Source organism: Triticum aestivum, chromosome 6A, assembly GCF_018294505.1.
Source record: "Triticum aestivum cultivar Chinese Spring chromosome 6A, IWGSC CS RefSeq v2.1, whole genome shotgun sequence".
Lineage (NCBI taxonomy): Eukaryota > Viridiplantae > Streptophyta > Magnoliopsida > Poales > Poaceae > Triticum > Triticum aestivum.
In genome coordinates, this window is record NC_057809.1 from 518,837,982 (window position 1) to 518,850,861 (window position 12,880).

The following is a 12,880-nucleotide window of genomic DNA, read 5'->3' on the forward strand; positions in this document are numbered from 1 at the left end:
CCCCCTAGTCCGAATAGGACAAGGAAGGGGGGCAGCGCCCCCCTTTCCTCTTTCTCCCTTCCTCCTTCCTTTTCCAACAAGGCAAGAGGGGGAGTCCTATTCCCGGTTGGAGTAGGACTCCTCCAGGCGCACCCATAGGGCCGGCCGCACCTCCCCCTCTCCATCCTTATATACTGATGCAAGGGGGCACCCCATGACACACAAGTTGATCCTCCTGATCGTTCCTTAGCCGTGTGTGGTGCCCCCTTCCACCATATTCCACCTCGGTCATATCATAGCGGTGCTTAGGCGAAGCCCTGCGTCGGTAGAACATCATCACCGTCATCACGCCGTCGTGCTGACGAAACTCTCCCTCAACGTTTTGCTGGAGCGGAGCTCGAGGGACGTCACCGAGTTGAACGTGTGCAGAACTCGGAGGTGCCATACTTTCGGTACTTGGATCGGTCGGATCGGGAAGACGTACGACTATTTCCTCTACGTTGTGTCAACGCTTCCGTTGCCGGTCTACGAGGGTACGTATACAACACTCTCCCCTCTCGTTGCTATGAATCACCATGATCTTGCGTGTGCGTAGGAAAATTTTGAAATTACTACGTTCCCCAACAGTAGTTGACATAGTATTTGTGGCAAAGCCATCGTTCATAATTCTTTCATACATGTCACTCTTGGTTCATTGCATATCCTGGTACACCGCCGGAGGCATTCATATAGAGTCATCTTTGTTCTAGTATCGAGTTGTAATCATTGAGTTGTAAATAAATAGAAGTGTGATGATCATCATTATTAGAGCATTGTCCCAAGTGAGGAATAAAAAAAGAAAGGCCATAAAAAAGAGAAGGGCCCCAAAAAAGAGAAAGGCCATAAAAAAGAAAAGGCCCAAAAAAATGAGAGAAAAAGAGAGAAGGGACAATGTTACTATCCTTTTACCACACTTGTGCTTCAAAGTAGCACCATGATCTTCATAGTAGAGAGTCTCTCATGTTATCACTTTCATATACTAGTGGAAAATTTTCATTACAGAAATTGGCTTGTATATTCCAACAATGGGCCTCCTCAAGTGCCCTAGGTCTTCGTGAGCAAGCAAGTTGGATGCACACCCACTAGTTTATTTTGTTGAGCTTTCATACATTTATAGCTCTAGTGCATCTCTTGCATGGCAATCCCTACTCCTTGCATTAACATCAATCGGTGGGCATCTCCATAGCCCATTGATTAGCCTCATTGATGTGACACTTTCTCCTTTTTTGTCTTCTCCACATAACCCCCCTCATTATATTCTATTCCACCCATAGTGCTATGTCCATGGCTCGCGCTCATATATTGCGTGAAAGTTTATAGGTTTGAGATTACTAAAGTATGAAACAATTGCTTAGCTTGTCATCGGGGTTGTGCATGATGAGAGCATTCTTGTGTGACGAAAATGAAACATGACTAAACTATATGATTTTGTAGGGATGAACTTTCTTTGGCCATGTTATTTTGAGAAGACATAATTGCTTAGTTAGTATGCTTGAAGTATTATCATTTTTATCTCAATATGAACTTTTGTCTTGAATCTTTCGGATCTGAATATTCATACCACAATTAAGAGTAATTACATTAAAATTGTGCCAAGTAGTAGTCGGCATCAAAAAAATCTATTTTTATCATTTACCTACTCGAGGACGAGCAGGAATTAAGCTTGGGGATGCTTGATACATCTCCAACGTATCTATAATTTTTGATTGCTCCATGCTATATTATCTACTGTTTTGGACTATATTGGGCTTTGTTTTCCACTTTTATATTGTTTTTGGGACTAACCTATTAACCGGAGGCCCAGCCCAGAATTGTTGTTTTTTTGCATGTTTTAGGGTTTCGAAGAAAAGGAATATCAAACGGAGTCCAAACGTAATGAAACCTTCCGGAACGTGATTTTCTCATCAGATAAGACCCAGGAGACTTGGACCCTCCGTCAAGAAAGCCACGAGGCTGTCACGAGGGTGGAGGGCACCCCCCTAGGGCGCGCCCCCTGCCTCGTGGGCCCCTCGAAGCTCCACCGATGTACTTCTTCCTCCTATATACATCCACGTACCCCCAAACAATCAGAACAGGAGCCAAAAACCTAATTCCACCGCCGCAACTTTCTGTATCCACGAGATCCCATCTTGGGGCCTGTTCCGGAGCTCCGTCGGAGGAGGCATCGATCACGAAGGGCTTCTACATCATCATCCAAGCCTCTCCTATGAAGTGTGAGTAGTTTACTTCAGACCTACGGGTCCATAGTTAGTAGCTAGATGGCTTCTTCTCTCTTTTTGGATCTCAATACAATGTTCTCCCCCTCTCTTGTGGAGATCTATTCGATGTAATCTTCTTTTTGCGGTGTGTTTGTTGAGACCGATGAATTGTGGGTTGATGACCCAGTCTATCTATGAATAATATTTGAATCTTCTCTGAATTCTTTTATGTATGATTGGTTATCTTTGCAAGTCTCTTCGAATTATCAGTTTGGTTTGGCCTACTAAATTGGTTGTTCTTGCCATGGGAGAAGTGCTTAAATTTGGGTTCGATCTTGCGGTGTCCTTTCCCAGTGATAGAAGGGGCAGCAAGGCACGTATTGTATCGTTGCCATCGAGGATAACAAGATGGTTTTTTTATCATATTGCATGAAACTATCCCTCTACATCATGTCATCTTGCTTAAGGCGTTACTCTGTTTTTAACTTAATACTCTAGATGCATGTTGGATAGCGGTCGATGAGTGGAGTAATAGTAGTAGATGCAGAATCGTTTCGGTCTACTTGTCTCGGACGTGATGCCTATATACATGATCATACCTAGATATTCTCATAACTATGCTCAGTTCTGTCAATTGCTCAACAGTAATTTGTTCACCCACCGTAGAATATTTATGCTCTTGAGAGAAGCCACTAGTGAAACCTATGGCCCCCGCGTCTCTTTATCATCATATCAATCTCCATCACTTTATTATTGCTTTGCTTTTACTTTGCTTTTACTTTTTACTTTGCATCTCTATACCAAAAATACCAAAAATATTATTTATCATCTCTATCAGATCTCACTTTCGTAAGTGACCGTGAAGGGATTGACAACCCCTAAGCGTGTTGGTTGCGTTGAGCTATTGTTTTTGTGTAGGTACAAGGGACTCGAGCGTAGCCTCCTACTGGATTGATACCTTGGTTCTCAAAAACTGAGGGAAATACTTACGCTATTTTGCTGCATCATCATCTCCTCTTCGGGGAAATCCAACGCAGTGCTCAAGAGGTAGCACCCTCATGTCTGTATTTTATTTTTATCGACACATCTATCTCTAAACATGTGGACATATTTTTTGATTTCGGCTTTCGCTTGAGGACAAGCGGGGTCTAAGCTTGGGGGAGTTGATACGTCCATTTTGCTTCATGCTTTTATATCAATATTTATTGCATTATGAGCTGTTATTACACATTATGTCACAATACTTATGCCTATTCTCTCTTATTTTACAAGGTTTACATAAAGAGGGAGAATGGCGGCAGCTGGGATTCTGGGCTGGAAAAGGAGCAAATATTAGAGACCTATTCTGCACAGCTCCAAAAGTCCCGAACCTTCACGGGAGTTATTTCCATAATATATAAAAAATACTGAGCGCAAGAAGTACCAGAGGGGGGCCACCCACCAGCCACGAGGGTGGGGGCGTGCCCTACCCCCTTGGGCGCGCTCCCTGCCTCGTGGGCCCCCTGGTGGCCCTCCGATGCCCATGTTTGTCTATATGGAGTCTTTCATTGAGAAAAAACAATAAGCAAGCTTTCGGGACGAGACTCCGCCGCCACGAGGTGGAACCTTGGCGAAACCAATCTAGGGCTCCAGCGGAGCTGTTCTGCCGGGAAACTTCCCTCCAGGAGGGGGAAATCATCACCATCGTCATCACCAACGATCCTCTCATCGGGAGGGGGTCAATCTCCATCAACATCTTCACCAGCACCATCTCATCTCAAACCCTAGTTCATCTTTTGTATCCAATCTTTGTATCCAAACCTCAGATTGGTACCTGTGGGTTGCTTGTAGTGTTGATTACTTCTTGTAGTTGATGCTAGTTGGTTTACTTGGCGGAAGATCATATGTTCAGATCCATTATGCATATTAATACCCCTCTGATTATGAACATGAATATGCTTTGTGAGTAGTTACGTTTGTTCCTGAGGACATGGGAGAAGTCTTGCTATTAGTAGTCATGTGAATTTGGTATTCGTTCGATATTTTGATGAGATGTATGTTGTCATCCCTCTTGGTGTCATGTGAAAGTCGATTACATGACACTTCACCATTGTTTGGGCCTAGAGGGAGGCATTGGGAAGTAATAAGTAGATGATGGGTTGCTAGAGTGACAGAAGCTTAAACCCTAGTTTATGCGTTGCTTCGTAAGGGGCGGATTTGGATCCATATGTTTCATGCTATGGTTAGGTTTACCTTAATACTTTTGTTGTAGTTGCGGATGCTTGCAATAGGGGTTAATCATAAGTGGGATGCTTGTCCAAGTAAGGACAGTACCCAAGCACCGATCCACCCACATATCAGATTATGAAAGTACCGAACGCGAATCATATAATCGTGATGAAAACTAGCTTGACGATAATTCTCATGTGTCCTCGGGAGCGCTTTACATCATATAAGAGTTTGTTCAGGCTTGTCCTTTGCTACAAAAAGGATTGGGCCATCTTGCTGCACCTTATTCACTTTTATTACTTGCTACTCGTTACCAATTACCTTATCACAAAACTATTTGCTACGGATAATTTTAGTGCTTCCAGATAATACCTTGCTGAAAATCGCTTATCATTTCCTTCTGCTCCTCGTTGGGTTCGACACTCTTACTTATCGAAAGGACTACGATAGATCCCCTATACTTGTGGGTCATCATCCACCGCCCCGCAGCCACAGCAGCCCCACCGCACACCAGGCGCCGCCGCCTCCCGCGCCACAACATGACTCCTTGTCGAGTGGCCGCTTCCTGTGTCGCGAACCGCACTAGGAGGAGGAAGAGGAGACCTTGCCGCTGCCTATGCCGATCGGCCTTTGCTCGGGGGCACCTCCGGGCGGCGGCGGGGGGGACGGGGGTACGGGAGGGGAGGGGGCCCGAGAGGTGGCGGCTAGGGTTCGGCTGGCCTCTCACGGGAGAGGCACGAGGCGAACGAGGAAAGGGGGGCAATTAGCATCATGATTCAAAGCTAGGCCGCACCATTTCGTGCACTCCATGGTCGTAGGTGGCTAAACAGAAGCAAAATGGCTTCAATTTCGATCCAGAACATAAATTCCCCTTCTCCCTCGAACCCTAACCCTAGAAGTGTGAGAAAGGAGCGGATGCTAACCTAGCTTGTCACAAAATCATTGTCAGACGAGGTTGGCAGATCATCCCAAGAAACCATGTACCTCCCATTGGCGGTGCAGTTCGGAGGCGGCGACGGCAGCTGCGACGCCGGAGGGGAAGGAGCTGAGGAAAGAGAAAGAGCGGCTGGATGAAATTCCCCTCCCACACGCGTCGTTGATTTAACGAGACAACGGTAACGACTGTCTGGCCATGGCCGTTTGTCCGAGCCACGTGGCTCTCGGCATGTGGGCCCGGGATGTTGTTTTTCACTTAGTCGCGGCGCGAAGCTGGTTTAGTGCATTTCATTATTCACTTGACACAGAAGTGATGGTATTTTGTGATTTTTTTGGCAAAAGCGATAGTCATGGAGTACCCTAGCCACAAATGTGATGGTTTCAAGGAATTTACTCAGGTTTGCGGGAAAAAATATGTCCAGACCACTCGCCGGATCGGTAGATGCCCGCGTTGGATGGCACAACACGTTCGAACCACATGGTCGGCATATATGCGGATTGTTTGAGCCTTTGAGGGTCGGGCGTTAGAGATGCCCTTAGACGTAACCTTGCATGTATACATAGGCGTAGCCCATAAGGAAGCAAATGTGCATCTAGTTGCTACATTTACTAGTACAATGTAAATTCAAAATAAATAAGTTTACTACTCCCTCTGTTCACTTTTGTAAGTCGTTTAGAACAGCTGAAATTAAACTGTTTTAGATGTTGTCTTATAAATGTCTAAAAGGCCTTATAAAAGTGAACGAAGGGAGTAGTACAATGAAGACTGGCCAATTTACTGTCAGCTTGCCAAGTCGTCGTCAACTCGGTCAAACCGGCCTAGATTCTTTTTTTCGCCAAGGAAACCTCCCTAGATTCACCTTGAGCCGATCCGCTTGACATAAAAGAAATACCACTAGGTCAGGCATGCAGGTCGATCGGCTTCTCCCCACCGCTAGCAATAGCATTTGCAAGATCACCTCAGCCCTATAAAAACCCACGCATTCCCTTCATCTACCATCAACCGATCCCATCTACTACTAGCACTTAGCTACGATCTCATAATGGCTTCCATTAAGCTTGTCTCACTGAGCTTGGTTGTGCTACTGAGCATTGGGCTAGCCAGCGCACAGGGCACACGAGATGGAGGAGCCGGGACTGGCTACGTGACTGCCGAGGGTGGCAGCAGTGGATCCGATGCAAGTGCCCGGGGTGGTGCATCCCAGATAGGCCGCACTGCGTTCGCTGGGTCTGGCTTTGCCACCGCTGGCTCAAGCTCTAGCTGGGAAGACGAACCGTGCGGCAACTGGTTTCCAGGTCCTCGACCTGGTTATGGTTATCCTCCTAAGGGTGGATGCACCGGAGGTGGTCAGAATATCGGTATCAGTGCCGCGCATCCTTAATTTTTCTCAGTGTGATAAATCTGAAGGCGGAACCCAAAGTTTTATGTTTTTCCCTTTTGCACCTTGGCCTCGTTAGTTTGCTGCGTTTTACTTTCATATATACTTTCATCATGTACTATGGAGGAATCAATAAAGGGCCCCATCATATTAAAGGATGTATCAGCTTATGTTATTACTAATAGTCTTGCCCACTTTGCCTTACGCTCATATTTCTTACCTCAGAATTCCATGTCATATTTGTTGTCTTCGTAATTTAGATTGGCAAGAAATATAGCTAGCGTTTCGAAAAACGACTAAATATGGAAAGGAAAGCAGTTATTCCTAATGGCTGGGTAGACTCGCCCTAATTAATTCAGTTCTTAGCAGCAGTTTGCCGATGTACAAGCTCTTTTTTCCCTAATATCTAAGGGGGTGGTACTGGTACGCCTAGGTTTACTTTTGCTGTGGTATAGAAGATGTAGATCTACTCGTTAACGATCGTCGAAACAGAAAACGTGCACACGAAAGTTGGGTAAAACAACGAAATGAAGCTAGTGGTCAAATAAAATTTCAAAGACTGGGTGCGAATTTTTGCCAAAATTCATCGGTTTTCATAACATGCACGCATGAACATGTTTGTGCTGTATAATAGAGGATGTAGATTTACTCGTTAACGATCGTCGAAATAGAAAACGTGCATACGACGGTTGTGTGAAACAACAAAAGAAGCTAGTGGTCAAAGAAAATTTCAAATGGTCGACCGGGTGCAAAGATTTGCCAACATTCATTGGTTTTCATAACATGCACACATAAACATGTTTGTGTGGGCATAATTGGAGACGTAGATCTACTCGTCAACCATCGTCGAAACAGAAAACGTGCACACGACAGTCGTGTGAAACAACAAAAGAAGCTAGTGGTCAAAGAAAATTCAAACAGTCTACTGAATGCGATGATTTTGCTGAAATTTGTATAAAACCCTGCAAAGATTAGCACGAAATTCAAGATATACATTCAATGAAATTAGGACCGACCGTCTGAATGGAACATAACGCTGATATGTATCTTTTTCGTGCAGAACTTATTTCGAATCGAAGCACCATGTGTAGATTAGAAGGGATCATGTGTAGGTGATTAGGGAGGTGAGTGGCATGACCTAAGCTCGAGGTGCATCGCTCGTACCTGGCTCTAGAAATAAACGGTTGATTTAAGTGTTTCCCCGAGTCAGGTCCAGACGTGTTTTTCCCCAGAGCCAGGCCGAAAGGTGCTTTTCTCCAGAGCTGTAGACTACCAAACGCCCAAAATCCTATTCAGCGCTTATGGCAATAGTTACAAGCTTATTCCGTCACTGTTGCCTACGCTTGATCTCCTGTTGAGCGTAACAGGCCGGCCCAAAAGTGTCTCATCCTAGGACCGGGCCGTTTTATTTCGTTGTTTTCGCTTGGTTTTTTGTTTAATTTTATTTGCTTTTTTCCTTTCCTTTTTCTTTCCCAAATTTGTGTATTTTTTCAAATTCAAAAATATCGTTTTGATTCATAAAATATTTTCAAATCCGTGAACTTTTTCTTGAATTTGTGATCTTCTATATGTATTTTCTAAAACTCATGAACTTTTTTCGAATTTATGATTTTTTTTTCAAATGTACGCACTTTTTTTTGAAAGGAGGCAAAATTTTTACCTCATCGATTAATTAAGAAGAAGAGAATTGCCCAACTAATTTATGAAAAACCTGGCGAAAGTCAATACAAACGAAGAAGCACGAAGAAACTACTCCCACAACATGAAACCCCACAACCGCACAGGCGGGCTGCCAAACTCTCCAAATACACAACATCCACAAACCCCGACACTGCTACTACGTCAACTGACTCCCCACGAGAACACCTCGACAAAAGATATCAAACACCTCCCAACCCACAACGACAACCCAAACAAAGAGGACAAGCCGAGAGACCGAAAATCATCCATCAAGCAGCCATAGACACCTTGCTTTTGGCATCATTTTTGCCTTTGCACATCTTCTTTCGTTTGCTCTTTATTGACGTCCCCATCAGGAGGCAAGCAATCAATCTGCCCAAACCAGGTCTAGCAACCTTCATGCTGGCTAGCAAATCACAAAGTTTCTTCACGAAAAGAGCATTTGGATTTGGAGTAGGTGCCACCACAAGTAGCTCAATGGTCATGTCACTCACAGGCAACACTTGCCCGTCGGTCGCGGGCGAGGGAAGGGCAACAACATCAGAAACTCCGTATGCACCTTTTTCTTTTCAAATGTACGGTAATGACGTGACGAAGTCCGAACTCAAGTGGGTGGCCACTCGGATCGCTTTGGCGCAGAGGCTTCCATGCAGAGCGGGAAACTGCGGACACAGAAGTATACAAACCGACAAAAAAATATTCGGGAGCAGTCAATTTATGCGAGGCAAATAACTGGAAAAACTGCACTTGACAATTTGTTCGGGGAGCAGACGACGCAACAACTAGAGGCTTGATTGCTTCACAACGAATCGATCTTATTGTTCCAGCGCCAACGTCATCAACGTTTCGCAGGTTTCTTTAAGAAAAAGAGTTAGTAATTCTATTGTTTACCGGCATGATTCAGGCATGATTCAGGCTTGTGACACAATTGACACATATGTGCATTAGCTCGGACGGTTCTCGCATAGGATAGTTGGTTCACTATCCGTCAATCAACATAGATGTGCAGGGGAGGTGCATAGCCTAAAATATGGCACAAGTGTGATCAATCGGGATTATAAATTGAGGCTTTTCTCAAATTGTGGTCAATTCTGTCGTAAGCGTGAACCACGGGTGTAAGAAATGAAATTAATTCTAAGAAAAATGGTTGATCGGTGCAGGTAGACCTAGCACTATGTTTGAACACCTGCACGCACGTTGCCCGTGAGTGCCGCACGATGCAACCACCATTTTATTTTGAGTGGAACACCAGTTCCTCTGCTGTTTTTCAGTAGACAGAGTCCAGTAGATCGATTTTGACATGCTCACAGAGCAGCCACTGCACGGAACGGTAGAGGACACGACTGACGATCAAATGCCACAAATGCCTTTGCACTATCTGCCTGCGGTCCACGAGATGATGTGGTGGACTCTGGATCGGGAGCGCCGAAGCAGAGCAACTTTTTGATGTTTGATTTGTAGGGTTCTGTTCTATTCTATTCTACTGCCAGACCAACCATCGCGAGGGATTTGGTGAGAGCGGAATCTTTCTTTTCTTTATACTCCTATATGAGTAGCTGACATTCACTGGCACTAATGTCCCGGACAAACATTCCAAAGAGAAAACAGGAGAAAGAGAAGCCATGGGAGGAAGGGGTGGCGACCCCCAAACAGGGCCGCTGCTGGAGAAGCTCCCGGAGTCCTCTCGCAGTTCATCCGAGGAGCATCCGGTCAAAAGAACCGGTAGGCCCTCTTGTCTAATCAGCTGCTCCGTCACAAGATTACATATCTTGATTTCACCCGTTCGTTAGAAATCCCCATGCCTGAAACCTCTGGGATGAACTTCGTTGTGTTCATGGTAGTACCACTCTGGCAGACGGCGCCTGGTTTATTCATGCATGTGAAATCGTATACGGCAAACCATCTGCCATGGGGTGTATAATCCACCGGCTAGCTCCGTTGAGAGCATCCATGTCCGCCACATACCCGCATAATCGCTCGCTGGAGATTGGCCAAACTGCCAGCAGACGGGTCACCACTCACCACCACTCGATAGGATTGTTGTAATATCGCATTCACTTGACAGCGCCATTTGCACTCTGGACACGGCCGGCAGCAACAACGACCGACGCGAGACGAACAGCCACAATTCCCCAACATGCAATTGCTTGCTCGTGTGCACTCTGGATTCTAGTCTAAGGCCTTGTTTATTTGGACTTTTGCTTCTGTTTTTGTAACTTTTTCACTTTGGCCCTAAAAAACCATAAAAGCTTCTAAATATGTGCTTTTAGAGTTTTTCTAGCTTTTGAAGCTAAATGTTGTTATATCGATTCATCAAAAGCCATAAAAGCTTTAAAAGCATTTATTTAGGAGCTTTTGTGGGTTTTTTGTCAAAGTGGAAAAACTTCAAAAGCAGAAGTAAAAACCCAAACAAACAGGGCCTAAATTACTACGGCCGGATTTTTTTTTTGAGGAATACCGTCGGAAATTTTGATTGATTGATTATTTGAGTTTTGGATGGACAGGCACGGTATGGACGGCGTCCGCGCACATCATCACGGCGGTGGTCGGCTCCGGCGTGCTGTCGCTGGCGTGGAGCGTGGCCCAACTCGGCTGGGTCAGCGGGCCGACGGCCATCGTGTTCTTCGCGGGGGTCACCGTGGTGCAGTCCTCCCTGCTCGCCGAATGCTACATTTCTCGAGGAGATCCGGAGCGTGGCAGCGGCGTCAGGAACAAGTCTTACATGGACGCCGTGAAGTTTTACCTAGGTGATGTGATGATAACCATAACTAGCTACTTCCTCTGTCGAGTTTATTAGTCTTATCGTATTTTATGCCAAACTTTGATAGTAAATTTAACTAATAAAACATAATTTTTATTGCATTAAAAATAATACCATTCGAAACTTCTTTCGAATAGAAAGCCAATGGTATAAATTTTATGGTGTGTAACTTATATTTTGATAGTAAAAAGTCAGTGATCAAAGTTTGACCAAAAATACAATGAGGACTTTTCATGAGAAACAATATATTGGTCCCAGCTGTGAGTTGTGTTTAATGACATCAATTGTCTATAAATGCTGTTAGTTTCCAGGGCAAAATTAAAGATCGCTAGCTTTGTGAACACTACAGATTATGCACAGATAGCGACTGAGTTTTGATATGCATAATATTACATCGGCGCAGGTGAGAAGAGACAGATGTTGAGCGGATTTTTCCTTAGCATCAGCCTGTTTGGGAGTGGCGTGGTGTACACTCTCACCACAGCCACTAGTATGAGGTAAAATATATCTAAACATAGTACTTGACATATATATGATCTCAGTGCTGTGTGACAACCACACGAGTTTATTGGTTGTAATGTAGAACCATGCCATGCTAAGAAATAATGATGTCAAACAAAGACAAGAAGGTAAACTAGTGTGAAGAGCTTAATGATGGCCTTTTTCATGCCGTCTATGACATGCTAACAAATAAATATGTCATACAAGGCTGAAAAGATAAACTAGTTTCAAGGGCTTAGTAATGGCCTTTTTCATGCCGTCTATGACATGCTAAGAAATAATAATGTCAAAAAAATGTGAAAAGGTAAACTAGTGCAATGGCTTAGTGATGGTCTTTTTCATGACATCTTTGACATGGCAAGAAATAATGATGTCAAACAAGGCCGAAAAGGTAAGCTAGTGTCAAGTGCTTAGTGATGGCCTTTTTCATACCGTCTATGACTTGCTAAGAAATAATGATGCCAAACAAGTGTGAAAAGATAAACTAGTGTCAATGGCTTAGTGATGGCTTTTTCATGCCGTCTTTGACATGGCAAGAAATAATAATGTCAAACAAGGCCGAAAAGGTAAACTAGTGTCAAGGGCTTAGTGATGGCCTTTTTTCATGCCGTCTGTGACATGGTATGAAATAATGATGTCGAACAAGGTTGAAAAGGTAAAGTAGTGTCAAGGGCTTAGTGATGGCCTTTTTCATGGTAAGGAATAATGATGTCAAACAAGGCCGAAAAGGTAAACTAGTGTCAAAGGCTTAGTGATGGACTTTTTCATGACTCTAGAGGTCATCCAGTAGTGGCTAGTGTAATATAACCAATAATGTAGTGGGTGAATGAGCGCTTAACCAAAAAAGAGTTTAAAGCAAAGTGCTTTGCATAAGATAAAATGTGTATGCAATTTAATCTAGAGCTACACTATGCCACACATTGTCATTACTTGTTTCGGCACCCAAAAAAACACTTTTTTTTATTTCATTGGCACACTGTCTGGTCATGCCGTGTTCCAATCATCTTCAAAATGTTTGGATTTTCAGACCAAAATGAATGGCCATTCAGGTTCCTAGCAACCTTATGATCCTGTGCAAATTAAAATAATCATTTTGCACTAAATTTATATTTGTAGAACTTAGTTTTATTACTTAGTCCACATAATTAACGACATAATAGTTTAAATAAATAAATTATGTTTTATTTTACTATTCAGTT

General features: G+C 44.0%; 1 protein-coding gene across 1 annotated transcript in view; it reads left to right on the forward strand.

Annotated features, from left to right (window-relative positions):
- The first annotated feature begins 9,925 nt into the window (after positions 1 to 9,925).
- Positions 9,926 to 12,880, forward strand: part of LOC123130881 (probable amino acid permease 7) — a 24,139-nt gene continuing 21,184 nt past the window's right edge. Inside the window, exons 1-3 of the mRNA XM_044550670.1 lie at positions 9,926 to 10,141; positions 10,924 to 11,166; positions 11,584 to 11,677. Coding sequence (XP_044406605.1) covers positions 10,042 to 10,141; positions 10,924 to 11,166; positions 11,584 to 11,677 — 437 coding nt within the window. The 5' untranslated portion in view covers positions 9,926 to 10,041. The remainder of the gene's footprint in view (positions 10,142 to 10,923; positions 11,167 to 11,583; positions 11,678 to 12,880) is intronic.